Genomic DNA, 27,109 nt, shown 5'->3' with positions numbered 1-27,109 from the left:
CACATCTAATTTTTTATACTACAGTTAAAATTTTTTAAAAAATGTCACATCTCAACTCGAATTCGTGAAGTGAACTATGCCTATATATGTGTGTGTGTGTGAGTGTGTTGGGTGGGTGGGTTGGGGTTAAGAAAAATAGGGGAATCCAATTTTTGGCCTAAGAATATTTTTAAGTCTTTCAAATGTCATTCGTTGAAGGATCTTTACTACCTGTCGAATGTAATGGGCGGTAGGAGTGAATCTTCGTTTTAATTGCTATAGAATAACACCTTTTAAATCTTGCTAATATTCTTTTCTATAAGATATTGGATAATATTATCTTGAATAAAAATGAGGCTTTTATGTTTTAGGTAGCAAATCATTCGCAAAGTTATTTTGTAATGCATAAGGCATTCATTAGGTCTGGTGTTGTTCAGTTGCGTCTCTCGAACATTATGAGGGCTCATTTAGTTTACTGATTTAAATTTTTAATTCGAATTTAGATGTGATTTTATGTAAGAATTTTTTACTATAGTAAAAAAATAAAATGTGACTGTTTCTGATAGTTTTCTACTATAGCAAAACTTAAATTTTAAACTCGAATCCCGTTCATTTCGCCGATTCGAGTTTAGAATTCGAGTTTTGCTATAGTAAAAAGCTCTCAGAAACAATCACATCTAACTTTTTTGCTACAGTAAAAAGCTCTCATACAAAATCACATCTCAACTTGAATTACAAACTCGAATCAGCGAAGTGAACGGGGATAAACGGACCTCAGTTTGTTTTCACCTCTCTCCGTCTCTTTAGCATTCCACTATCAAATGCCAAATGGACTCAGTTTGTGTGTTTTTCTATGTCTAAAACGCATAACTTATATGCCACGCAATATGTGCGACACTATTTTCTTTTTTTTTGGGTGAACGTCCTACTATTGTGATGGGGTAAAATAGATTGAAATCTCACCTACTTTTGACTATTGTTTTCCTTCTTTGACCTTGGTGAATTATAACAAATTAGATCATAAGCAATTTAGTGTTATTTATTTATTTATTATTATTGTAAGTTCGGTTATTGAGCTATGCATTCGACCTAGTTTATGTCAGATCCTGGGCCACAAATTAAAAATGCAAATATGATTATCAAAATTGAAAAACAGGACAAAGAACTTTAAATATATATATATATAATAGCAATTGGCAAGGAACATGTGATGCAACCGTTAACTACCTCCTAATTCAAGTTCAGCTTTTAAGCTACTCTTCAAAATCTCAACGCTATGGTGGTTGCCCGTTCTAAAGGGGTGAGGTAGGTCAAGAACAACTAAGCATATGCATTTTAATTTGTATGGGATTTCAGTCATTGCTCTTGCTCGTATTGCAATATTTTTTTTTTGTTTTAATCAAAAAACGATTACTTTTTTTTTGTTAGGAAAAAAAATTATTTTTTTTTTGTTTTAATAAAAAAACGATTCATCGTATATCATCTCAAGTTTGATGTCGTTTACATCAACAAGCGACACTATAACCCGTCTTTTTTGTGATGTAGTTATGGCCTGCCATATGACCTTTAGTAAGTTGTGTTAGAAAAAAACGATGAGATATCAAAAACGACAAGTCTTAGAATACTGCAATTAAAAGTTTACTATCGTTCAAAGTTAAACAAAAACGACATCTGAAGTATGACTAGGAAGTAGGAACAGCCTCATAAGTCGGAACCCAGAAAACAACTTGTCATCTCAATTTAAAGTTTGCTATTGCTATCGTCCAGTCAGATAAACGAACCGTCGTTATTTTTTCAAAATTTGTTGTCGTTTTTTGTCAAAAACGCATCGCGATTCAAACTGAAGAAGTAAAAATAAACTTCCAAAAAAAAAAAAAAAGAGAGAAACAAGGGGGGGAAATAAAACAAGTTTATAATCCAAATCCAAATTAAACCAAAAAGGCGAAAAATCCACGCGCGTCGTCGACAGTCTCCCTAGTCGTACCTTAAACATCTTCCTCATTCAAATTTTGTCTTAATATTCGATCTCTCCGCCAATCTTCTTCTTCTTCTTCTTCTCAATCCCATCAATCTCTCTCTCCTCTCTTTCTCTCTCTAAACTTAAATCCTTCAGACAGTAATGTCTCCGATCCCCGATTAACTGCTCCGATTGCTAACCCTAAAGATTCGTACAGGCTTAAATACGGCATTATTTTCTTGATTTCTATGCAGAAATGGCGACCTCGGCGTTCAAATCGACCACGAAGCGAACGTCGATCGGGGCGTCGGCGGACGACTCGGCTTCCTCGAACCGGAGCTCGGCTCACCGCCGCTCCCGGAGTCTGAGCCGGTTCTCGCACCGGATTCTTGCTTCGGCGGCAGATGACTTCGACGAGGTTCCGGCTCCGAAGGGGAGGTTTGTCAACACGGTCAGGGGCTCCGGTTTCCCGGAGATCAGCCTCGACGACCTCGCCGTCGAGTTCTTCGGGTCCGGCGACAGAGGCCGTTCGGCTTCGTGCAACTCCGAGGCGAGTCCGGCGAGCGGCGGCTCCAGTGCTGCGCAGAGACGGGGGAGGTCTGTGTCGAGGCAGGGCTCGAAATTGAATGGCGGCGGTGATGCGAAGGGCAGTGTTAGTAGTAATTCTGGTGGTGGAGGAAGGTTTACTTCCGATAATGGTGCTAATTCGAGAAGAAGACGATCGGTTTCGGTGGTCCGGTGTCAGATTAGCGACTCTGAGGTAACCATTGGTCTCTTGCTATTCTTCTTGTGCTGTTTCTTCACATATTTCTTTATGTAAGAGCCTTTGGAATAAAATTTACTTTGGAATGAGAATTGCATAATCGAAGTCATACGATGAATAGTCTTGTAAAAATCATTGCTTTATCCACATATTTAAGGGAGGATTCTCCCATTAAATTGGAAATGCTGAGAGTGTAATGTATTGCTCCAAGCTTGAAGCTTTGGCTGTTAGATGAATTATACATTGGATATTGAATAATATGTGATCGCTTAAGTCCTTGCGCCTGAATTATGTCTATTTAAATGACAGAGTGATCTAGATCATTCGCAGAAACGTAACAGTGCTAATCCAAAGAGTATCAGTAGTGGAAACAGTGAGATACGTTCGTCTCGCTCTCATATGCCGAAAGCTTCAAATCATAGACAGGGACTGAGAGGGTCGTTTAGCCAGAAAGATTTGAGAGCCTTTGATGATTATTCGGTAAGTTCCATTTCTTGTTACTAATTTACGTCTGGTCCATCATTTTTTGATATGGGAAAATTTTGAGGTGAAACTTTGTAAGATATGGGGTGACTTTAACATTTTGATCTTGTTGCTGATGTTGTTTATTCGTTCATATACAATCTCATGAGAATTAATGTCGGGGATTCATAAAAATGGTGTGTTTGATCCTTTCAGAGCCAGTCCTCGGTTCTAACTGATGACGAAGGGAGGGATACTCCTCACTCCTCTAAAAATGGAATTGAGAGGACCATACGAGCAGTTTATTCACAAAAGAAGGTTTGTTACATGTGTATAAATTGTTATTCTTGAGCATTGTTTCAGCTTTATGCTTCTTCATCAATATGTTTTGTTTTGTTCTCTCTCTCTCTCTTTAATACCCTTTAGGCACAACATCCAACCGGGGGGGATTATGTGAACAGTAGCTTGTATGATGCAATGAGGGCTGAACTTAGACATGCCGTGGAAGAGATTAGAACAGAGTTTGAACAAGTTTGTACTCTAGTTTTTGTAGTTTCGTTTCCCAATGTTTAGTTTTTCTGTTTTATGCGTCAAGTCTAGTGTGCTTCTCTGTTTTTCTGAGGTTCCATCCTCTCAATTCGTACAGGCATTAGGGAACACAAAACCCACAGTTCTGGCAACGGATAATGGCTTGTTGTCAAACAGTTCCGACGTACTGCACACTGTCTCTTCAATCAGGAGGAACTACTCAACAAAATTGGAAGAGGTGTTAATATTTAAATTATTGAACTGCCTCTAGTACTAATATCTTAATGTGAAAGTGATAAATAATAGTACTTGTAGTTGTCCACAAGAAAATTCATCATATATAAATACCTTTTAGTTTGGAAAATGATAGAGGCATTCGATGCATTAAAGCTAACTTTAGAGCATTAGAATGTTTTGGAATAATGTTATGTATTTTCATTGGTTGTAATCGACTATATATACAAAGTGTATATACACCCATGAGCTGGTACAGTAAATGGGGATATCAATCAAATCCTTAAGAATGAGAGTACTACCTAAAAGTAGTTAATTACATTTGATACAAAATTGATACATAATAATTACAATCGATTAATACTAACATTTTACTTGGCAAGGGTTAAAAACTGGGACAAAACAGTACTTTAGGGAATGGAATGCACAGAATTTTACACGTCTGCCTTGATGATAAAACTTATTCATGATATGTAGCATTGCCTTTTCATTTTTGCATAATTATTCTTTAATTCTTTTATTCCTTTATTAACCGCAGTTGAGCAACTGCTTGATTAAACGTATTGTAGTTATTACTAGTAGCATTTACTACGAGAAAATTCTATTTGCATTGCAAATGAAGTACTGAGTCATGGTTAAATGCAATCTCCTAGCTCGGAGTGTTGCATGTTAAAAATGTCACGTTTGAAGAGTTTTACGTACGAGGAACATGATTTTTATTTGCAGTCTGGGAAGCGTAAACAAGATTTGTTATCTGAAATCGTGTTGGAGGAACAACGCAGCAGGGAACTTTGTAAGATTGCGAAGGAATTGCTTCCCGACTCCAAGAACAGTGTTATTGTTGATAAACCATCACAAGTTGGAGCCAGAAGGGTATGATTTTCACTTTCACTTTTCAAGATGCAGGAAAGCTGGTTTGGGTACCCCATATTTTCATGATCTTGCCAAATTGACTATTGTGTATATTCACCAGAGGAGTACGGACAGAAATAGGATGTCAAAGAGATTGTCTGAGGAAGCAGAGAGATACATTGAGGACTTCATCTCAAATGTTGAAGACACAGATATATCATCACTGGATGGAGAAAGAAGTGATACGAGTTCGAGTTTAGGCGGGATGACGAAGGCACCAACTACTCAGAGTCCAACGATGTCTGTACCTCTTCCTGTTGACACGGATGGGGTTCTATTGCCTTGGTTGCAGTGGGAGACTGGTAACGATGCTTCACCTGCACCGTGCATGAATAAGACAGAGCCACCGACGACTCCAAAAACCATGTTATTTGATGCTGCTCAGGTAGACTAGAACTATTGCTTTGTCAATGAATTATAGAAACATTACTGAAGTTATGGTAAATTGCACGCTATTAGATCCTATGTTTCTAAGATATGTAATTTGGTTTTCAGGAAGCGACTAATACAAGTGATCGGATTAATCTCTCCGGCAGCAGCCGCGGCAGCTGTAGTCCTGGGATTATGGATTCGCTTCCGAGGAAAATTGTTCGTGATACTGGAAGTAATGACGGGTCAAAACCGCATAGGTTTGACATGGAGGAGTATCTCAAGCTTCAAAGCGAGGAAGATTTTCTCTTTGAAAGATTTAGACAGCAACAGAGAATTGCTTCCGGAAGCCTGCTTCTCTGTAATCAAATGTATTTTTAGCAATACGCGTCTTTGAAGATTTACTTTTTTTAATTGCGAACTACAGTGATCATTTGTATAGTCTCCACGTCACACTTTTTTTTTTTTTTTTTCACCAAGGGATAAGTTTCTCGTACCAAGTATATGGTTAGTGAAAACGAAATTTAAAAGTAAATGGCCAAATTCGTCAAATCACTCTAAAATACAACAAACATAAGGAAGTCATAGTTCGATTTTCAGTCAAAATGCCTCTGAGTTCTAGTCGTATAAGGATTAATTTGTCATTCATGTGCTCTATAAAATAAGTGTCTTTTTAGCACGTAAACCCACATTATTCATTCAATAAGCTCATTAATTTGAACGTGTTGTTATTCACTAATCACAAAATATGGAGTTAGAGAAGCCTCCTAATAAGGATATTAAAGCAGTAGTCTTAAGCAAGGAAGAAGAGGACCTGAATAAATGGCTTCCGATCACTAGTAATCGGAATGCGAAGTGGTGGTACTCGGCTTTCCACAATGTTACTGCCATGGTTGGTGCCGGGGTTTTGGGTCTCCCTTTTGCCATGTCTGAGCTTGGATGGTACAAGATTTTTTCATGCGCTTAAAACTCTTCTTCTTCTTCTTTTTTTTTTGGTTTTTTTGGATTAAATATATACAATGGTTTGAGAACTTTGAATATGTTTACACTTGGTAGATTGTATAGTATGTTTTACTATAAGGTAATTATTCCATATAATTTGTTGCGATGTAATAAACGAATTTAATGGGTTTTAAGGGGGAAAAAGTTGGAATATATTGTGTGTGTTTTCTTTCGGTTCTTTAGGTGTTGCTTCATCGTTGTATATTTATATTTCATGGAATGAAAAACCTTTGTGTTATGTCTTAATTACTATACTGTAATTACACTATAGCGACTAAATGAAACTTAATGATTAGGGTTTTAGGTGTATTGAGCAGGTTTATAAGCAAAGATGTATATGAACAATTTTATATCTTGGTGATAGATTTACTTTATGGTTTGAATTTTTTTAGTAAGTCAAATTGTAACGACTAGTCACTAAACTGAACCGTGATCTTGATGATATTTTTCGTACATTTATTAGGGTTTAAGAAAGATTTAATGAAGTTATTCTAAAAACAAAAAAAAACAAAAGAAAGAAAGCAAAGATTTCAGTTTATCTTTCTAGCTTGTTTTACTTCTTTGTTCTGGAAGTTCAACAAGATACTTGTTTCATAATTTGTGTTAAATGACTAATAAATCCAAAACCTCCTTAATTGAACCCTAAACTTGTTTTTTTTTTTTTTTTTTTTTTCCCTCTTTCTTGTGTATTAATTAGGGGTCCCGGTGTCACTATGCTGATTCTTTCATGGCTGATCACTCTCTACACCTTATGGCAAATGGTGGAGATGCATGAGATGGTGCCGGGGAAGAGGTTCGACCGGTACCATGAGCTAGGGCAACACGCTTTCGGCGAAAAGCTCGGGCTTTGGGTTGTGGTGCCACAGCAATTGGTGGTGGAAGTTGGAGTGAACGTTGTGTACATGATCACAGGAGGAAACTCCATTAAGAAGCTCCATGACATCCTTTGCAACCGCTTCACAAATCTCCATTGCAAGCCCATGAGGGGCACCTACTTCACCATGATTTTCGCCGGCGTTCACTTTCTCTTATCTCACTTTCCCAACTTCAATGCCATTGCTTCAATCTCAGTTCTAGCAGCCGTCATGTCACTGAGGTTAGTTTTTCCACTTCTTTATTATTTTATCATTATGATTAATTTTTGCTCCCCTTTTTAATTTCACGAAAGAATATCGTCGCGCCATTAAGACAAATTTAGAATTTTTAGCCCTTTCATGACTTGGTGTTGGCACTTATTCTTGTGTTGGTTTTTCTGGTTCTTTATTCTTCCATATGGATTTTGGAAGGATTCAATTCTTTCGAATTGTGTTTTCACAAATATTGGTTTTTCTTTGCCATAATATTGATGAAGACAAGATTCGAATTTTGGATTATAACAAATTTTTATCTATCTTTTAGATTTATCGTGCAACTTAATGTCAGCCGTCAAATGACCAAAAAAACAACTTGATTGTTTTTTTTTTTTTTTTTTAGTTTGAAAACATATATATTTTTTCAAATGATTGAGATAATTTATTTTCATCATCTAGTAGATTTGGGCTGCAATATTGTAGTTACAATTCCACCATTGTGCCCTCTAATCCCAAGAAGACAAAATTTGATCTTTTTTTTTGTCTTGCTTTGCAGCTATTCCACTATTGGTTGGGCTGCTTCCCTCCACAAAGGAATAGCCCCAGATGTGCAGTACGGCCACAGGGCATCCACAACAACAGGAAACGTTTTCAACTTCTTGAGTGCCTTGGGAGATGTGGCCTTTGCCTTTGCAGGCCACAATGTGGTTTTGGAGATCCAAGCAACAATCCCTTCCACACCCGAGAAGCCCTCCAAGAAGCCCATGTGGAAAGGTGTCTTGGTTGCCTATGCTGTTGTGGCCTTGTGCTACTTCCCCGTTGCCCTCATTGGTTACTTGGTTTTTGGAGACAAAGTTGAGGACAATATCCTCATATCCTTGGAGAAGCCCTGGTGGCTCATTGCCATTGCTAACCTCTTTGTCGTTATCCACGTCATCGGTAGCTATCAGGTAATGTAGTATTAACTGACGTGATAATTTTTTAAACACGAACTGATAAAAGAATTACATATATTAAAAGTTGAGACCCTTGACATTGCTTTCGTGTGAATATAGGTCTATGCTATGCCCGTGTTCGACATGATGGAATCGTTCTTGGTTCTAAGGATGAAGTTCAAGCCAAGTTTCATGCTTCGATTTGTGACTCGGACTGGATATGTTGGTAAGCATCTAATCTCTTTAAGACTTGTCATAAATGGTTAATTTGAAGACTTGGGAAATTCTTTTTTGTTTTTACACTGATGAGCACAACCCTTTTGGTATTATTTTGGATGCAGCATTTACCATGTTTATTGCAATCACGTTTCCTTTCTTTGGTGGCCTTCTCGGTTTCTTTGGAGGCCTTGCCTTTGCTCCCACAACATACTTTGTAAGCATTCATGAAAAAAAAAAAAAAAATCCAATTCTATTAATTATTACTACAAATAAGCTCTTGTTAATTCTTTGATATAATTAAATATCTTTTTTTAAAAAATAATAATAATATTGCAGCTCCCTTGCATTATGTGGCTTGCCATTTACAAACCAAAGAAGTATGGCTTGTCTTGGATCACCAACTGGGTAAGATGACTTTAATTTTTAATTAAAGTACATTTTGCATGTTCTTTATATTTAAATTATTAAGTTATTTGATCTTGTTTTTTGACCCTTTTTTTTTTTTTTTTTTTTGGGGGGTTGCAATACTCTCAGTTTTGCATTATCTTTGGAGTGCTATTGATGGTTTTGGCCCCCATTGGTGCGTTGAGGCAGATCATACTACAAGCCAAGAGTTTCAAGTTCTACGCTTGAAGACTATTTATTTTTTAATCCTTTAGTTAATAGACATTTTTTTTTATTTTAGCATTTTTTATAGTTGTTTAGTATTGGAACAATAATTTATATATATATATATTGATATTTTCCTTTTAATATTACTTATTTAAAAGCTTAAGTACCTAAATCCTACATTCTTAAACTCCACCGAAATAAAATAGATTGCTCGAAAAATGCCACATCAATTACTATCTATATTCTACTATACGATAAAATTAAGTTTTGTTTCAAAAAAAAAAATGAATGAAAAAAAAAGAGTTGGTAACATTAGTCGATGAACAAAACAACCTTTAACTTGATCTTTCCAAGACTTTGTGCATGGTAATGTATAAATAAACAACTATAAAAAGAAAAATTACTAAAACGAAGATTTAAAGACCGAACTACATGTCGTTTTTCACATTGCAAAGTTAAAGATTAAAAACGACATACCGTAAATTGAAACAAGAAACGACAACAAAAAAGACTTGAAAAATAAAATAAAATAAAATAAAAACTTTATCCAGTCTTTGAAAATGAAAAGCAAAACAGAAGTAAAAATACACTGGCACTTGAGTTTACTCCCTCTGTTCCCACTTCCCTCCACTTTCTTTCTCTGCATTCACAAATCACAGCAATGCAAATCCTCCATACTTCTCTCCATCCCCATTTCTTCTTCACCTTCCCCAAACCTCCCCCAAACCCTAACCCTAATCCCAAACCCAGCTACCACCATCTCCACCTCCCATGGCGTCCTCTCCTCCCTCGCCCTCCGTCGCTCCGCGGCAAGTCTCCGGCCAACTGCTTCGCCTCCGACGAGTTCCCCGTCGACGAGACCTTCCTCGAGAGCTTCGGCCCCAAGGACAAGGAAACCGAGGACGAAGCTCGGATTCGCAACTGGACCGAGCGCGGCTGGGCTCCTTGGGAGGAGGTCTTCACTCCCGAGGGCGACTTCGCTCGCAAGAGCTTGAACGAGGGCGAGGAAGTCCCTCTCCAATCTCCCGAAGCGATTGAAGCCTTCAAGATGCTCAAGCCGAGCTACCGGAAGAAGAAGATGGAGGAGATGGGACTCACCGAGGACGATTACTACAGGCAAGAACAAAGTTTCTAATTTGTTCTGAATTTATCGTTAATTTTCGATTCATTCGCCTATACTGCTCTCAATTTGCTTTAATGGCGATAATGTTTTTGTCACTGATTAATAATTGCACTATAACAGGAAGCAGTTTGAGATAAAAGGAGAGATTCCGCAGCCACTAGAGACGGTGTGGACGGGGCCGCTAGTGGTGAGGCATTTGCCGCCGAGAGACTGGCCGCCGAGGGGGTGGGAGGTGGACAGGGAGGAGCTGGAGTTCATGAGGGAGGCGCATAAGTTGCAGGCGGAGAGAGTGGACATTGAGGAGTTGGATAAAAAGGTGAAGACGGTGACGGGGTCGGAGGAAATCTGTTTGGATCGGTATAAGGTGTTCTTGAAGCAGTACAATGAGTGGGTCGCCGCAAATGAGGATGGATTGGAAGAGGAATCTTATAAGGTTTTGTGTGAATCATAAGAGTTCTCCCTTTCTTTCTCATTGTGATTGGTTTTATATGTTTGTTTGGCATTTTGGAATTTATTATGTTTTTCCGAGGTATTGATATGAAAGCTAGAGCTGGTTTGCTATTATGAAGTTTATTTTACTCCTACTTGGTAGAGTTGGAATTGTGACTAAAAAAGCTAATGGATTTGGTAATCGGTTTCGAAATTTATGGATTGTAAAGTTGGAAATGTGGCTCAGAAATGTATACATTCGTTGGTTTAGTACCAATAAGGGCCGTAGAATTTGACGATAATATGTTTGAACATGCTGAGTTTGTTAATGAACTTTAGAGTTTTCTGATGTGTGTTTTCTGTTGGCCGTACAGTATGATCAAGATTACTATCCCGGTAGGAGGAAGAGGGGGAAGGATTACGAAGAGGGCATGGTAGAATGTTTGTTTTTTCTTTCTTTTTTCTTTTTAATTAAATGTGAATTTATTTATGCAAGGGTGATAACATTGGTTTTCTTTTCTTTCTTTTTTTAATGCAGTACGAGCTTCCATTTTATTATCCAGGACAAGTAAGTTCTTTAGCTTTTTGGTTTGTCTAAAACTTATCCGAGCTATGCTAATGGCTGAACTCATATTAAGATTTTGCTATAATTTATTTATGCATATGTATTTCTCCCTCTTTCGCTCATAGTAGGATGTTCATGTACATATTATGCTATATTGCCATTTATGTAAATTACTTTCCGGTCAGCTATCCACTCGAGTTAATACTCAAGAATAAGCCTCTTTTGCCTTTACTACATAGGCTCTCAAAACATACTTTTCTAGGTTGAGAATTCTGCCTTCAAGTCTCATCAAAGAAGCCCCCCATTCATCTATAAATATAAAATTGCTCGTCTTATTTTCATTCTATCTCTATGGGAAATTAACCTTAACACGCCTGAATTATTTCCCTTCCACTCCATTCATAAATGCAGGCTGGGAAAAGTTTTTTTTCCCAACCAATATTATAACAGGCTGATAAGACACATTCCTGACTCCTTAAGAAGTCATGCTGTGCCTATGAAAACCGGTGATTTGAAGAGCAACACATTTTATTTATTTGCAGATTTGTGCAGGAAAAGTGACTACTTTGCACCTTTATCAAGGAGCGTTTGTTGACATTGGTGGAGTACACGAGGGGTAATTACTATTTCTATGTTGATACTCCGTTCTGTTTCAAATTTTTATGATACGAATTATGAAACTGCTTTATTTAATTCGTGAAGAGTTATGTTGCTTATAACTTTAGGAGTGCCACACAAATCTTAATGTGTTCCCTTCACTTCTGTAATTAACTAAACCTATGGTGATAGGGAAGTAAAATCAACAGGGTTTTAGGACAAGTATGACTTTGGAAAGTGGGAAAAGAAAGTTTGCAACGCAGATCGCCCCGTCTAAACTCCAAATATGAATCTGTCATCTAGGAAATGCCTTCAAGTTCAATATGAACTTTAACCACCCGCTTGAACTTGTTGTGTTTAAGCTTTTGGTCATTAAGAAATACGTGAACTCTCTTTTTATTTTTTTTTAAAAAGAAATAACTTCCTTTCATTGGTGGAAACATCAATTACAGAGGAAAGAGGATGAGGAACCCCCAAAAGCAATAAAGTAAAAAGAACAGGAAAGGAAAGAACTAGTAAAGGACAGAAAGAAAAAGAAATAACATCAACTCTTAGTAAGATAATAAAAGCCGTTTGTCAGCTTGAAAACGGGAAGGGTCTTCAATATTTCTTATAATACCATTATATTGTTGTCTCACTTTATTTTAGTGCATAATTTGTTTTAGGTGGGTCCCTATAAAAGGTAATGATTGGTTCTGGATCCGTCATCATATCAAAGTTGGAATGCATGTTATTGTTGAAATTCTGGTGAGCACTTACTTTAAGTGATATGTTATTGGCGTTAAACATTTTTCTTGCATGACTGTCACCAAGTAATGATTGGTGATCTTGGAAAATCCGTGCATAGCATGGGTATTTGATTCACAATGCTCAGTCCATTCTTGTTTATGTTTTTTCAGGCAAAGAGAGATCCTTACCGCTTTCGGTTTCCTATTGAAATGCGATTTGTCGATCCTAACATAGACCACCTAATGTATGTTGTTCTACACTCTACCCTTTAACTATTGTCCACCTCAGTATATATTGGTATAATTTTGAGGTCAAAGTTTGTGCAATCTCGTGTTTAGTTAGGTGATGTTTGGTATATGGATTCTACTATAGTGCAAACTCATGGTTTTGGTTCTGCTACAGTTCACAAAAAATTTGAATTTCAAAAGTCATAATCAAGAACCTTGGTTTGAACCCATATACCAAACGGACCCTTAATGATCCTTTTAAAGTTGTAGCTCCTTATTTGCTTCTTGATTTTTGATTAGTTAATGGTTCCATTCAAAGTTGTAACTCCTTAACTTTTTTTTTTTTTTTTTTTTTTTTTTTTATATTAAATCAACGTTTGCAGCTTTAATAGATTTGAATTTTCACCAATCTTCCATCGTGAGGACGATACAAATCCAGATGAACCCCAGTTAGTTATCATGCCCAATGCAAAATTTTCATATCTTAACAGAGTCAATTCATCTCCATAAGTGGCTTTATTATAGATAGTATGTTACCAACCATGAATTAGTTGTGCTTCATTCATTGAAAAGGAGGCATCATTCGATTGTATAATGTTGGTTTTCTCAATAAGTGGTAGTCTTGGATTCATGTGACATTCTAATTGGCCTTGGCACCCTCTTATGTGGCATTCTAATGGGCCATGGCCGGTCTTTCCCCCTGGCTAAGCGCAGACGAAGATTTTAGAGTCTGTACATTTGAGCGAAGCTTGTTCTTAAGACTGATAAAGATCTGAAGCATTTTAAATTTGTTTATCATTGGTCAGCATGTTATGCTTTTGATTTGCCACTTAATTTTTGCAGCGTGATTCTGGAAGACCTCCTGTTCCCCGAAAAATTCCTGGAGACAATCCAGTTGAGGAACCTTTATTGTCGAATCACCCTTACGTTGATACGGTAACTTTTTGCTTCTTTCTTCTTCCTTCCCTCGACTATCTACTTGTTTTATCTCTTTATGATGGTAAATTTTTAGATCATTTTAAAATTTTACCTTCATGCACCGTATGACAGAATATATACTGGTATTTTTGTTTTTTTGGATAGAATGTATACTATAACTATCGACAGTAATTTGTTTGTTATGCAGTTATGGCAGATACATAATGCTGAGCAGATGATATTGGATGATTTGGAGGCCAATCCTGACAAATACAAAGGCAAAAAGTTATCAGAGTTGAGTGATGATGAAGACTATGACGAAGAAAACAGTGTCATATATACTAAAGCTTCCTATAAGAAAACAGTAATTCCAAAAGTGATTCTGGTAAGCACATCTTCAGTTGTTGTGCCTGAAATTGTATGACCTATATTATGTGGATTTACCTGCTGTCTTTGAAATTTAACGGCAGAAAACAAGCCTTAAGGAACTTGACCTGGAGGCTGCCTTTGCTGAGCGTGAGGTCAGCTTCTGTCTTGATACTTGATAACGTGTGCTTTGTACGCTTGTGTATCTATACATAGGGGTTTTCTAACTTTACAAATGTTTCTTTATTTCTATTAAGTTACCACGTGCATGAAATTCTGGTGAAATGCTTACCATGACTGTTTTTTTACAAATATAAATCTTTTAAGGGGTGTATCTATATTGCTACAGCTTCGCAACAAACAAAGGAAAGAAGCAGAAGAAAGGGGAGAGGAATATAAAGTTACTAAGATGAGACGAAATAATGAAATGGATGAATATGACTTACTGCATTGGCGTCGATCTTATGAGGAACGAGAAGCTTTGATCAGAGAGATAAGCTGGTAGTCCTTTTCGGTGTTTTCTTCTCACTTTATACTTTGAATTTGGCAGTATGCATTTTCCTGCTGTTGTCCTTCTACAATTATGCCCCTTCAGTTTTAGTTTGGGTCATCATTTCTTGCAGTTTGTCGGCATTTTAATCCCTTATTTCTTTTAATACTCTCTTGATTTCATAATCATGAACGGTGTAGTTAGCTTAGTTTCTAATGCTCTTGCTAGTAAGTAGTAACACTGTTTCTTGCATGCCCCACCTTTTTTTTTTTGCATCGCCCCCATTTTTTTTAAAAAACCGATTACTTGTTCACAAAGGACTAGACTTCCCATGTTACTGCTTACAGAAAGCTCCCATGATTTTTTTACAGCCGTCAAGCTCTTGGCTTACCACTAGAAGAACCAGGAAGGTTTGTAGAAGCTAGCTACTTTGGGAAGGATCAATATGACCCGGACAGCCCTCTGTATCGGTATGACTACTGGGGAGAACCAAAGAACTCGGAGAAGAGCAAGCAGGAGCGGATGACAGATGCCCACAACAAATCTATTGTGGGCAAGGGCACTGTGTGGTACGAAATGTCATATGAAGACTGCATCAAACAACGTATGGAAAGAGAAGCCAAGGGGATTAAGCCTAGAATAGTCGACGAAGAAGATTTAGATGGAACTCTAGATGATGATGATGACGACGACGACGATTTTGACTTCAGTATTTTGAGGGATTCGAGTCTTGATTCATTAAACCAGCCTCATGTTAATGGGACAGAATCTTCTAGGATTTCGGACGAGGGTATGTTCGAGGATTGAGTCCATTGGTGTGTAGTAGTGTTGTAGCCCTAGAAGAGTTGTTATTTTGTAAAGTAGACAACTAGTTTATATAAGAGGCTTACATGGGGTGAAACCCATTTTTTGTTGATGAGAAAGTAAGCACTAAGCATAATCTCTTCCGAGAATGCAGATGAAGGATACTTTGGATGTGTATTTTAGATATTTATTCATTTTTCCATATCTAGTAAGAATAATAATAAAAAAAAGAACAGGGAAATTTATGTCTTGTTCATTTCACCGATTCGAGTTTTCAATTTTAAATTTCTACAATAAAAAGCTCTCATAAAATGTAACATTTAACTTTTTCTGTTACAGTGAAAAATTCTCAGAAAATATCACATTTCAACTCGAATTGAAAATTTGAATCTGTGAAGTGAACGAGGCTTAAGATTCGTGTATGCTTTCGTTATTTTCCTCTTTTTTTTTCTTTTTTTTTTTTGTTTAATCACTTCTGCAACAGTTGGATGACATCAAAAGAATGGCGTGTGAATTTATCAGAGAGCATCAAATCGAAAAATCCTCTATGCATTATCAAGGGAAAAAAACGCAGGAACTAGATCGCATGATCAAAATTTTCGAAGTAGATAAGATACACATCCTCCAAAGGAAAAAAAGAAAAGAGTGGGGAGCCTAGAATCAGCTATGTTAGAACTGCAAACAAAAAAGAAAAATATTAAAAAAGAAAAAGAAAAGAAAGGATAGGAGAGAGGAGAGAGGAAAATACAACTTCGTACTTTTCTTTTTCAGTTACTGCCGAAAACAAGTAGAAGAGAGAAAAACGAAACTGGGCAACAGTTCTGCCGATCCTTCCTCCTAAGATAAAGATGGCAAAGGTTTGTCACTTGGCCTTTACATCACCATTCCTCCATCAATTGTGAAGACCTAAAATGAAAAAGCACAGATACATATTGCCTCTATAATGACATGTTATATTATAATATGGCTAATATTCTTACATTACATGTTGAAATTAGAAGAGTCATATCTTTCAGAAAGCAAGAATAAAAGTACCTGTCCAGTTATATAACTAGCAGCGGGATTAAGTGCTAAGAATTCCACCAGTCCGGCTACTTCCTCTGGTTGACCGTATCGCCCTGTAAGCATAGTCAAAAGATTTAACGGTTTTATATTTATTTTATTTCGCATGTTGGATCAGACAAATTCAATAGTCCTGAAGAGCTTGCTGTTATAACTGCTCATTAAATCAATCAAACATCTTATGCATACCCCCATAAAACAGCTCAAATTAAGTTCAGAAACAATCTAAATCTACAAAAGCTAAGTGTATATTTTCGTCGGGAAAAAAATTTCACAGTTTCATCCACCATAACATTCACGTAAAACTACAAACAAACTGCTCTCATTAATAATACTATATGTAAAAGATATGCAGTAAGTTGACATATACTTCAAATGATACCATAATGACATTATTCACTTGAATTTGAAAAAGAAAAATAAAAGTGTAGATCTTCAGTCTCACCTAGGGGGATTGTCTCCAGGATCTTCTTCTCTATGTCTTCTCCAAGCTTCGCAGTCATGTCAGAAGCAATAAAGCCAGGAGCTACAGCATTGACCTGTGGAAATTAAGGGTTCATGTAGTTGCTCCAGAAATCCAAGAGAAAATATAGAACTATATGACAAATGGAACCTGCTCTGAGCACATATATAACTTAAATCCTAGATACTCACGTTAATGTTCCTGCTTGCATACTCTTTTGCAACAGACTTTGTGAAGCCAATTACACCAGCTTTTGCAGCACTGTAGTTTGCTTGGCCAGCATTTCCAACGAGACCAACAACAGATGCTATATTGATTATTCTCCCCTGCAAAAAAGTGAATAACCTGAGAGCATGTCTGGTAACGAGTAAAAGATAAAATAAAATAAAATAAAATTGTATGTTTTACTTAATTAAGGACAATACTACGTAGCTCCAAGTTAAAATCAATAAGGAAAAGTTGAGCTTTTGTAGGCAAAATTGCTGAAGGCATTCATAAATTTCAGTTGCCTCAAGTATTATTTGTGCTAGCCAGAAGCCTATTATCTTTAACTATTTGGTCTGACTTGGTGGCAATATAACTAAAGATAAAATACAACCCAGAAGATGATTGATTACCTTTCTCTTTTTCATCATAAGTTTGGCAGCAGCCTGGAAAGGGGAAAACAATGGAGATATAAACAGCATTAGAAACAAATTAGAGCAACTTGCTTAAAAAACAAGGGAACAAATTTTCCCAAAAAAAAAAAAAAAAACTAAATTATAAAACTAGAGCATACACACCTGTGTGCAGAGAAACACGCCAGTAAGATTCAAATCGATGACTTCCTGCCATTGTGACTTCTTCATTCTCATCAACAATCCATCCCGGGTAATTCCTAGAGAAAATTGTACAGCAACTCAGCTGAAATTCAGATAATGAAAAACAACCAAAAAGTTAAAAAGACAATTAAAGTGTTTGTTACCTGCATTGTTTATCAAAACATCAACTGTTCCCCATGCATCAACCGCCTGCAAGCATTAAAATTCAAAATTGATATCACATTGTACGCACAGTTCCAAGAAGTGGAAATTTGCAAACTAATACAAGAGCAGGTATGCTCACAGTTTTGATCATCAACTCTACATCCTCTTCTTTTGAGACGTCGCCTCCAAAAGTAAGAGCTTGACCACCATGTGCCTCAATCTAGACAAGCAAATATCCAAGTCATATTTACAACATTATGCAACATGATGAAGCAAAAAATTTAAAATTTTTCGGCAAAGTCTCATATCGAATATGTGAATACTTCTATCATTAAAAGAATAATATACAAAAGGGTCCCATCATACCAACACTAATGCACTAGATTCAAAATATTAGGAACAAAATGAAAAGAAACAAATGAACAATAGCAAAGCAGTAAAATCATTAAATATTAATGCCAAAACCCAGACAACAAAAAATAATTATAAGTTTCAGAAACAGAATCAAATAAAAGTCCAGAGTTGCTAATACGCACCTCCTTGGAAACTTCTTCAGCTTCCTTCGATGACCTTGCATAGTTTACAAGTACCTGTAACAACAAGTGAAGTCTATGATATAATAATCAAGAACTTTAGTTAAAGATGATTATAAAATGTTCCATCACAACATAGATTAGCGAAATGGAGCAACCATTGTCTGAGGAAAGCGTCAAATTTCCTTTTAGGCAATTCAAAAGAGGAAGTGAGTCCTCAGAATTCCTTGAGAAACAATTGAGGGTTCAGAATTTTACAATTAATGAAAAAGAAAGTCGAAGTTTAAAATGAAAATTGAGAAACAATTCCGAGAGAGAGAAGGAGCAGAGACCTTACAACCAGATTTGCCAAGAGTGAGCGCAATAGCCTTGCCGATCCCTCTAGAAGCTCCGGTGACGACAACCACCGGTGCATCCACGTTCTTAGCGGCAGCGACGCTCGATTGCTCAACCGCTGCAACCTGAGCCCTAATTCCTACGACGAAAAAGAAGGAAAGAAAAGGATTTTTAGCTCAAGCAAGCCAATCTATGGGTGGAATTAAAGAATTCAGAACTCGGAGAACAAAGAATGTAGCTTTACCAGAGGAGGAAAAGGAGGCTGATTTTGTGCGTTGGCGAGAAAGACCGGGAAGGAGCGGAGGCGATCGGAGGCCGGAGAGGAGAGGAGACGGGCGGCGGAGGTGAGAAAACCGGGCCGAAAGCTTGGCCGGAGCTCCGACGGCGTTGAAGGCGATGGTGGCGGCCATTGAGAATCGGAGAATGGTTTGGGGCAGCGACGACGAGGAAGAAGGAGAGAGAGAGCGAAACAAGATCGCCAGAAGAGAGAGAGAGAGAGGAAGGGAAGATCTAGAGAGAGAGAGAGAGAGAGAGAGAGAGAGAGAGAGAGAGAGAGAGTGACAAGTGTGGTGGCGGGCGGAGTTCTCTACTAATGCCACTTTGCCGGTTATCTTTCCGTGCCTGGCCTCGCGCTTGTGTTGAGTTTTCCTTTCTCTTTGCAAAATGACCAGATGGGTTTTTTCTTTATTTTTATTTTTTTTAATGGACCTTTTGATTTTTATTTTGAACCTAAAAACAAATAGTTTTACAAATTTCCCCAAACTATACCTGTCAACGCGTTTTCCCAACTTTAAAATATACCTATTATGGTCCGTGATTTATACGACGTTTTTAAGTTTTACCCACTAAATTTTGAAACGTGCTATAATTTTTAAAGACAGATTTGGGAGTTGATAAATGCCGTTCACTCCAAATAAAGTAGTTGGGCAATAAACTTCAAATATATTCTCTCTTAGAATTTAGTTATAACTTATAACTCTTCGGTAAAACTCATCCTCAAAAGTTAGCTCATGAAAAGAGAGTGTCCAAGTGATTATAAACTCACATACCAAATTCATACTTTAGTAATGTGAGACTCAACCATGATCTTAACATACCACCATGTTTTTGATACTGACGTCCACGGCGGCCCATGACCCACTCTGGCCTTTCTAGGTCGCCCCTTCCGCAATGTAGGCCTGAGGTGGGACATACTCTGATACTAATTGTTATAACCCTTGGGAAGAACTTATTTTCAAAAACTAATTTGTAAAGAGAGGATGCCCAAGTGATTATAAACCTACATACTAATCTAATACTTTAGCGATGTGTGACTTAATTAGGATCCTAACAAAATTAGTTTGTAAGGAGATGGTATCTAAATAATTATAAACTTACATGCTAAGTTCATACTTTAACAATGAATAACAAAGTAGTGGAGAACAAAGTGGAAAATGTATACTAAAGGGTTAATTAAGAGAAAAGAAAAAATATTGTCCTTTCATTTGCCTGGCGCATGATAATTTGACCAAAAAGTAACACGTTTTAAAATTCTGAGCGTGAATATATATATATATATCAGTTGCCACAATAAGTAGATTTCAAATTTTGAAGTGCATGCTTACACAATTAACAAGACTCGGAGAGAATTCATAAAATGCAGTTAGAATGCTAAGGTAGGCTATGAAAAAAATACACTATCAATAAATTATGTTTCAAGCAATGTTGTTGTATTTCACTAATATTAACATATTATCATTACATTTTCGAACCCACTCATTTACATATAACATCACACATTCACACGGTATTATATGTCAATTTGCCACCTGTTAAAAACATTGGTTAACAACTAATAGTTCTTTTATTTAGGGACCGTTTGATATATAAGTTTAAATTAGAATTTTTTATTATGACTTCTGAAATTTAAGGTTCGTTTGATTAAAGGATTCAAACCATGTGATTCGAACCATTTTCAATTTACGCGTATTTTTTGTGAAAGAAAATACTGTAGCGAACCACGAATCATGATTCGAATCAGGGAACGAATCCCTCTACCAAACGCCCCCTTAAATTTTTTATAAGAAAAAAATAAAGAGAACCAAAACCATGAGTTCACACTGTAACATAACTCATATACAAAACATTACCTTAGTTGTTTATGTAGATGTTTCCATGAAAAGAAAGAGAGAACCCATGATCTCACAAGGGATTATGCAGCTAAAAGTGGACCTCAACAGTAAACAAGAACAAAAACTGATAATTCACTAATTAAAAGAAGAGTATTAGTAGAACAAGCTATTTGCTCTATCGGCAAAAATTATATTTTACCGTTAAATTAATTTTTCAACAATCGATTAGACATACAACAAAAACAATTCTATTTGACGTGCTTTCAATTTTTAAAATTAATACGACTCTCTACAAACCTAACCATTAAAAGATTAATTCAACAATTATAAACAACTCCCCACCAGTGGAGCAAAATAACTTGTTCTACTATAAAGATTCCCTAAAGAGAAATATTAAATTAGTTTCACTTCTAAGATGTCAACTGCTAAGGAGTTGCTCAGAATTTACACTCATTTGGGAATAGAGAGTGACCATCGGCAAACAACAAACGAAACTATCTGTCATTATCTTCACTTTTCTAATCATTCCTCAAGTGTTTGAAAGTGACACACTTTTGTTAAGGAAGAAAAATTGAACAGAAATGCCTCTGGTCATAACCTTGAACATGCAATAGTTGTAAATATAGGTCCTTCCCTAAAGCAAACACAAATTCTCATGTAAACTCTTTTCTTTTCTTTTCTTTTTTTTTTTTTTTTTTTTTTTTTTTTTTTTTTTTCTTTTTTTCTTTACATGCAAAATTTTGAGTATTATCCTGCTCCATCACATATTTTTCCCCTTTTTTCCACCAAAACACCGACATCAGATTCTTCTCAAAGTCAATGATTGAAATGCGTTACATCTCATACTCTCCCAACTCCTCATCCCCAAATCCAAAACAAACAATAATCCCAAGTTTCAAACCCAAACCCAGTTCAAATCCAGTGGCTGCTGATGTGCTTTTTCTTTTTGCCAAATTCCATCTTTCATTCTTTGTAAAGGCTGGAGACAAGAAAATATATTATATATGTTGGCCCAAAATTAAAACAGGATGCTTTTAGGAGATTTAGGTAAATGGCAGTGTTCCGCAGGAGACCATTTTCCATTCCCGATCCTCAGCCACACCGACTAGTCGATCTCACCTTCCTCAACGTCATTCGATTGTTCTGGAATGCTCTGGGGTGGTTCAACTTCTTCTTCCTCATACTCATCATCCACCTTCATGTATAATCCAAGTTTTTCTAAGGGGTTACCCTCTAATTTGAAACTACCCAACCCGTTCTGAGAAAGCTCAGGGCTGGCCTCCTCTTCGAAGTTTGGAACCTCTTCATCATGAGCAGCAGTCCTAAGCATTTCTAGGTCTTCCATAAACCGACTGTTTTCGTTAATGTCAACTGTCTTTTCCATCTGTAATATGCACAAAGCTTGTTAGCAGAAGTAATGAGAAAGCTTAGGTTTTTTATGTTTTATTTTATTTTTTGCTCTCATGCTTATAGACTGCAAGTTTTTCACGGCACATGGTGGAAAACTAACTAGACTGTCCTACCATCTGCAACGCTTGACGTGCTGCTTCTCTCTCTAGCTCTCTCTTCCTTTTTGCTTCAGCTGCAGCTTCTTGTTCGGCCTTCCTTCGTGCTTCTTCTGCAGCTGTCGCTTCTGCCTGTAATCGGGCTTTTTCTGTTGACAAAGATAGGCAAATCAATACTCTGAAATTATTCGAGGGGCAGCAGCAAGCAGAGACGCACATCTAATCTAAACACAACGATCTCAAAGTTACTAGTAAAATTCCAAACCTTCTTTCTGCCGCCTTTCAAGTTCTTCTTTCTCCAATCGCAGTTTTTCAGGATCCCGCTTCTCACCCTGAACAAGATACCACAACGTGTATTACAACAACTCAGGTGCAATATGCTACAGGCAAAAAATAAACAGATGAATACACCAATGCAAACGCTTAATATGCAGCTGAATGTTGGAAACAAACCTTTTCAAGAGCCTTTTCTCGAGCTTTAAGTATAGTGTCCGCAAAACGACTTCTCAATAAAGCTGCACGGTACCGTTTTTCGGGAGAGACTTGCCTCTCAGATGGAGCACTCTCCCCTATAATGTTATAAGCATGAGAGATGAGATGATGCGCCAAAACTAACAGCACACAGTTTTCCTCGTGATATTTTCAAGCTTACCATCTTGACGATCATCCACCCCAACAGATACTGGCTTGGACTGGGAGTCTTGCTCAGCTTGTGCTGCCTCCGTCTGTGATGCTGTAAGGGGTTGGGACAAAATTTCTAAGTAATGTTCTAGTTTTCCATGAGCAAGGAAAACAGGACTAAAAAATTCACTCACAATTTCCCACTTGTGAATCCCCTAGCGGCTCACTCATTTTCTGATCCAAACTTCCACCAGAATTTGAATTTTCCTGCCATAGAAAGACGATATAAGAACAGCTTGTCAACTTAGCCTGTGTGCATGTGAGAAGAGAGAGAGAGAGAGGGAGAAACTTCCAACCACACTAAATGCAAGATCAAATGGATAACCAGGCATTCAAGATACCACACCTTTGGAGCACTAGGAGGAACAGGGGGTTTGGCAGAGTCGGCTTCACTATTAGATGAATTACCTGGTTCAGAATCTGTACCCAAGAATAAAAGTGACAGTCAAAACAGCCCTTTTTTAACCATGTTTTTAAAATTACTTATGTTGACACAGTGACACAATGAAAGTGCGACGCTTGCATAAATGTTTTTCAGGCATAAACGAAAAAAATGTCACAAGCACATTTTCATACTTCCAAAGGTTTTCATTATTTTCTTTCTTACAGAATATCTCTAAACAACAATCCAAATTAAGTAGGATAAACATCAACAGTGAAGTCCAAAGATTACACGCTTGAAAACCAAGAAAACTAATAAATAAACATCTAAGTTACTGCATTTCCTAAACAAACATCCGAAAAGAAGAACACAAATGAATGAATTGCTAATGGAGCTACTTAAGTTACTGCATTTCCTAAACAAACATCCGAAAAGAAGAACACAAATGAAACATATACAGTAAAACGAACCACTAGATGAAGACCCTGAATCACTACTGGAGCTACTTGAGTTACTGCATTTACTATTTCTATGAGCTGCATCCTTCTCTATCTCCACAGGTGGAAAGCTTGAAACAGGCTGATCATTTCCACCAACAATATCCACGTCCTCATCAGCCGGTTCATTACCTAATATTGTAGGCAAAATTACAATTAAAACGTCAAAATGGTTCTTGTGCGATAAGTTGAATATGTTAAAAATAAGGGGATTAAATATAAGTGGTGTTGTGGTGAGAAAAACACACCTTTACATGGTTGCATAGAACAATTGCTAAATCCGGACTCATTAGGAAGCTGCAGCAGGAAAAAATAAAATTAAAAAATTAAAAAAAAAGAGAAGAATCAGGTATAACAATGAGATCGGGATCATTCTATTAGAGACATACTTGTACAAGCGTGAGAGAAAGGTAACGTACCTCCATTTCGCAAGGCTCAGCTTTTTCCTGGTTCTTCTGCTTCTCTAGCAAATAGTCGTCTAAAAGCTTCCTCAAAGTAACCAGGGTATCATCACTAAGAGCATCTATATCTATCTCAATCTCATCTTCCCCTGTTTGCTCGTGACTATGCTCTTTTAGGAAATCAACAATGATTTCAGGCAATTCCAGGAGCAGGGCCTCCAATTCGTTACTCAGCTTACGTTTCTCTTCCACAGTAATAACCCGCTTAACGGCCTCTGGCTTCAGACTAGAATCAGTTGGCGCAGTTTTCTTCTTCTTGGCCGGTTGCACAGGAGTTGTGATAATTTCAGTCTCCAATTTAGGACCACTAGGCTTCAATTGAACTTCAGTTGCAAGTTGATGCTTCTTCTCTAAAGGTTTCCATCTCACTTCAAAATACTTGCTCAGTGTCTCAGCCATGACATGGACATCATTTCCTGGTGGGTTGTAAGTCATTGCATTTGAAAACGTAAGCCGCACATCTGCCGCAAAATCCAAAGGACTCGAGTATTTGCCTGAAGCTATCCTGCTCTTCACCGTTCCCAAATCCATTGGATGCTTAATAACAGTAAAATAATCCGGAATATTCAACTTCACCACATCAACTGGAGTGTTGAACACCCAACCAAACTGATGCGACATCACACGGTTAAGCAAATTCTCACAGTGTTTCATCGACATGGAATTCGAAGTATTCACTGGAGCTGCAGGTTTCGCAGCTGATTGAAAACGTCCAGAAGCGTTTCTTTTGTTGTGAGGAACACTACGTCCAGGAGCAGCTCGTTTCTTGCCCTGCTGAGCTGATACTTCGGATAACCTATTGAAACTCTCTATTGGGGGTTTTTTCTGCCCGTCGCTGCAACTCCGTATTTCGCTAGACGGCGACAACACAACAGCGGCGTTTGAACCCAGAGAATCAATTTTCTTCTGAAGGATACGCACTTGTTCAAGTTCCATTTTCAACTTCAACTCCAAATCCTTCTTCTCAGACCGCGACATCCGCGACACTGACAAAACTTGCATAGGAACGCTAAACCCATCATAGCCATCGACGTTCAAACTAATGCATTTTCTCCTAGGTGCATAGGAATCTTCTGAAGCTGTCACCTCTACGTCAATCCGCACAGAGCTTCCAAACCCCTCCGATTCGCCCATGGTCTCAACAGCATGCCTAAAATCTGGAACAAAACCAGTGGAATGCCCTTTCGTGTACTTCTGCGACTTCCCCATCATTTGTGAAAGAGAGCACTTCCTTGATTCCTTCTGTCCGGCAAACTCTATGGGAACAGTTGGTGCCATAAGATAAACCTCAAATTACTGCACATATCAACTGGGGCAACTAAATATCCTCACCAAACTAACTTCGATCTCAATGATACAAAAATTCTCGAAACTGCAAGTTCATGCCAATACTTTCCAGGTTCAGAGTCTATTTTAATTCCAATAGTTCAAAGATATCAGTTTTAACAATTCATCTCATATGTTCCAGATTATCTCAAAAAGATAATTCCTCCCTAGGAGAGTACCAAAAGACCCATTATTTCTTTCCCGCCAACAACGTTCAGGTCCAGAAAAAGTGGGCTAACTTCAAAATTTTCAGAAATCACACAATCTTCTTTAACCTTCATTGATGCCCAATTTCAATTTTTTTCGCAATTTCAACATCACCCAAAATGTACACTTTCATGAATAAAATAAAATTAGGAACCAAAATTGACAGCCCAAACCTCTATAAACTCACTGATTCTCTCCAACCAATGCAAACACCCAAACCCTTGATTCTTATAACCACAAATACCAAAAGAATTTTACTTTTTCATTTCTCAATCACTGAAGAACCCATTTTTCAGATCATCAAAGCTCCTTCAAAGATGAACGAACAGAGCCAGATTAAAAAGAAAAAGAAAAAGAAACAAACGGAAAGGGAATTCAAGAACTTACGATTGGAAAAACCTAAACTTTTTTGTCTCCGAATAAACCCCCAAGAACCAAAACCGAAGATCGCGAAGGAGCTTGGAAACCAGTGCGCGAGACGAGCAATACAACGCGTTTAGGTCAAAAAACAAAACCCTAGAAATCCTCGCAACAATCCAATTCAAAATCTGGATCTCATGCCAAGCCGTTGCAATGCGCTATCAAACCCTAGAAAACCCTTTCGTCGCCCGCCGAGAGAGAAACTAGAGAGAGAAAGAGAAAACAAGTTTTTAGAGAGAGAAAGAGAAAAATAAAAATAAACAAAATTGAAGCCTGAGAGATGTGAGAGAACTGAGATCTCTCTGGGCTAATTCTCTCCTCTACTTAAAGGCCCGTTGGGCTTCGATGCTACCTCCACTAAAACGATCGTAGCCGTATGTCACTAAATCGGTAATATCCAACGGTCCAATTTAAAACCTTTATTACACGTCGGATTAAGATCCGACGGTTGGATCTAAATGTGAAGATTCACATGATTGACTCGGAAAATAATATGAAATTTCCAAATTACTAAGAACCGAGACGAGGAAACTCACGCGCCTGAGTGCGGAGAAAAAAGAAAACGCGCGCTTTCGGAAGGTCTTGTGGAGAAGTTGAAGACGTGGCTTTCCGCGGAAGCGAGTGGATATGCGTGGAATATTTGAGAAAGAAGTTTTTGGTTTTGAAATTAAAGAAAGTTTTAACTTTTTTTTAATGCGAATTAAAGAAAGTTACTTGCTATTGCCGACCGACCATGTTCCGATCTTTGACTTTTTACCAACTCATGACGTCGACGAGAAACACTGCCCACACACGTGCTGATTTGGATCTGCCAGCTCAGAAACAACTTTCCATATTGACTACGGCGGTGAATGAATAAATGAACAGTGA

The 27,109-nt window shown here is 37.5% G+C and overlaps 5 protein-coding genes across 8 annotated transcripts; 3 read left to right on the top strand and 2 right to left on the bottom strand.

Moving 5' to 3' along the window:
• Nucleotides 1-1,925: 1,925 nt before the first annotated feature.
• Nucleotides 1,926-5,643, top strand: LOC21390326. The gene is made up of 8 exons (XM_010106871.2): nt 1,926-2,696; nt 3,009-3,179; nt 3,378-3,479; nt 3,588-3,692; nt 3,808-3,927; nt 4,650-4,796; nt 4,897-5,220; nt 5,331-5,643. Exons 1-8 carry the CDS (start codon nt 2,193-2,195, stop codon nt 5,583-5,585), a joined length of 1,728 nt encoding a protein of 575 aa, XP_010105173.1. The 5' UTR covers nt 1,926-2,192; the 3' UTR covers nt 5,586-5,643.
• A 309-nt stretch (nt 5,644-5,952) lies between these two features.
• Nucleotides 5,953-9,063, top strand: LOC21390325 (lysine histidine transporter-like 2). Its single transcript, XM_010106870.1, has 7 exons — nt 5,953-6,146; nt 6,904-7,302; nt 7,833-8,226; nt 8,332-8,437; nt 8,553-8,644; nt 8,767-8,835; nt 8,965-9,063. Exons 1-7 carry the CDS (start codon nt 5,953-5,955, stop codon nt 9,061-9,063), a joined length of 1,353 nt encoding a protein of 450 aa, XP_010105172.1.
• A 553-nt stretch (nt 9,064-9,616) lies between these two features.
• LOC21390324 (protein PLASTID TRANSCRIPTIONALLY ACTIVE 10) lies at nt 9,617-15,513 on the top strand. Its single transcript, XM_024171317.1, has 13 exons — nt 9,617-10,158; nt 10,286-10,598; nt 10,969-11,028; nt 11,133-11,162; nt 11,702-11,775; nt 12,422-12,503; nt 12,656-12,729; nt 13,096-13,165; nt 13,556-13,648; nt 13,839-14,015; nt 14,101-14,151; nt 14,346-14,497; nt 14,858-15,513. The coding sequence occupies exons 1-13, from the start codon at nt 9,704-9,706 to the stop codon at nt 15,291-15,293; spliced, it is 2,067 nt and encodes a 688-aa protein (XP_024027085.1). The 5' UTR covers nt 9,617-9,703; the 3' UTR covers nt 15,294-15,513.
• A 215-nt stretch (nt 15,514-15,728) lies between these two features.
• On the bottom strand, nt 15,729-19,352 carry LOC21390323 (3-oxoacyl-[acyl-carrier-protein] reductase 4). 2 transcript variants are annotated; one of them, XM_024171316.1, is made up of 12 exons: nt 18,894-19,352; nt 18,646-18,788; nt 18,317-18,370; nt 17,920-18,000; nt 17,780-17,825; nt 17,598-17,692; nt 17,433-17,465; nt 17,007-17,141; nt 16,798-16,891; nt 16,326-16,408; nt 16,049-16,127; nt 15,729-15,965 (listed from the first exon to the last, which is right to left on the bottom strand). In XM_024171316.1, the coding sequence occupies exons 1-11, from the start codon at nt 19,057-19,059 to the stop codon at nt 16,062-16,064; spliced, it is 996 nt and encodes a 331-aa protein (XP_024027084.1). In that variant the 5' UTR covers nt 19,060-19,352; the 3' UTR covers nt 15,729-15,965; nt 16,049-16,061. The 2 variants fall into 2 exon arrangements, with proteins under 2 accessions (XP_024027084.1, XP_010105170.1); XM_010106868.2 differs by lacking the exon at nt 15,729-15,965 and having other exon boundaries at nt 16,053-16,196; nt 18,894-19,343.
• Nucleotides 19,353-21,022: 1,670 nt separating this feature from the next.
• On the bottom strand, nt 21,023-26,496 carry LOC21390322 (transcription factor GTE10). Of its 3 annotated transcripts, none has more exons than XM_024171308.1 (11): nt 26,207-26,496; nt 24,245-25,658; nt 24,074-24,122; nt 23,799-23,957; nt 23,293-23,366; nt 23,081-23,153; nt 22,918-22,998; nt 22,719-22,834; nt 22,531-22,597; nt 22,284-22,414; nt 21,023-22,144 (listed from the first exon to the last, which is right to left on the bottom strand). In XM_024171308.1, the coding sequence occupies exons 2-11, from the start codon at nt 25,562-25,564 to the stop codon at nt 21,866-21,868; spliced, it is 2,349 nt and encodes a 782-aa protein (XP_024027076.1). In that variant the 5' UTR covers nt 25,565-25,658; nt 26,207-26,496; the 3' UTR covers nt 21,023-21,865. The 3 variants fall into 3 exon arrangements, with proteins under 3 accessions (XP_024027076.1, XP_024027077.1, XP_010105169.1); XM_024171309.1 differs by having other exon boundaries at nt 24,245-25,582; XM_010106867.2 differs by lacking the exon at nt 26,207-26,496 and having other exon boundaries at nt 24,245-26,195.
• Nucleotides 26,497-27,109: the final 613 nt, after the last annotated feature.

The sequence above is a fragment of the Morus notabilis genome, unplaced genomic scaffold (assembly GCF_000414095.1).
Source record: "Morus notabilis unplaced genomic scaffold, ASM41409v2 Scaffold2182, whole genome shotgun sequence".
Lineage (NCBI taxonomy): Eukaryota > Viridiplantae > Streptophyta > Magnoliopsida > Rosales > Moraceae > Morus > Morus notabilis.
This window is presented reverse-complemented; position numbering and strand designations above follow the sequence as displayed.

Bases quoted from the DNA above. Each gene is read 5' to 3' on its own strand.
- LOC21390323 (XM_024171316.1), bottom strand. From the start codon at position 19,059: ATGGCCGCCACCATCGCCTTCAACGCCGTCGGAGCTCCGGCCAAGCTT. The intron at 17,826-17,919 runs GTGAGCATACCT...TAATGCTTGCAG, and splicing joins TAGAGTTGATGATCAAAACT to GCGGTTGATGCATGGGGAAC. The intron at 16,128-16,325 runs GTACTTTTATTC...TCTTTATCTTAG, and splicing joins CTAGTTATATAACTGGACAG to GAGGAAGGATCGGCAGAACT.
- LOC21390326 (XM_010106871.2), top strand. From the start codon at position 2,193: ATGGCGACCTCGGCGTTCAAATCGACCACGAAGCGAACGTCGATCGGG. The intron at 2,697-3,008 runs GTAACCATTGGT...TTTAAATGACAG, and splicing joins GTCAGATTAGCGACTCTGAG to AGTGATCTAGATCATTCGCA. The intron at 5,221-5,330 runs GTAGACTAGAAC...TTTGGTTTTCAG, and splicing joins TGTTATTTGATGCTGCTCAG to GAAGCGACTAATACAAGTGA.
- LOC21390322 (XM_024171308.1), bottom strand. From the start codon at position 25,564: ATGGCACCAACTGTTCCCATAGAGTTTGCCGGACAGAAGGAATCAAGG. The intron at 22,999-23,080 runs GTGAGTGAATTT...AACCCCTTACAG, and splicing joins GGATTCACAAGTGGGAAATT to CATCACAGACGGAGGCAGCA. The intron at 22,415-22,530 runs GTTTGGAATTTT...CTTTGTCAACAG, and splicing joins TGAAAGGCGGCAGAAAGAAG to AAAAAGCCCGATTACAGGCA.
- LOC21390325 (XM_010106870.1), top strand. From the start codon at position 5,953: ATGGAGTTAGAGAAGCCTCCTAATAAGGATATTAAAGCAGTAGTCTTA. The intron at 8,227-8,331 runs GTAATGTAGTAT...GTGTGAATATAG, and splicing joins ACGTCATCGGTAGCTATCAG to GTCTATGCTATGCCCGTGTT. The intron at 8,836-8,964 runs GTAAGATGACTT...CAATACTCTCAG, and splicing joins TGTCTTGGATCACCAACTGG to TTTTGCATTATCTTTGGAGT.
- LOC21390324 (XM_024171317.1), top strand. From the start codon at position 9,704: ATGCAAATCCTCCATACTTCTCTCCATCCCCATTTCTTCTTCACCTTC. The intron at 11,776-12,421 runs GTAATTACTATT...AATTTGTTTTAG, and splicing joins ATTGGTGGAGTACACGAGGG to GTGGGTCCCTATAAAAGGTA. The intron at 13,166-13,555 runs GTTATCATGCCC...TAATTTTTGCAG, and splicing joins ATCCAGATGAACCCCAGTTA to CGTGATTCTGGAAGACCTCC.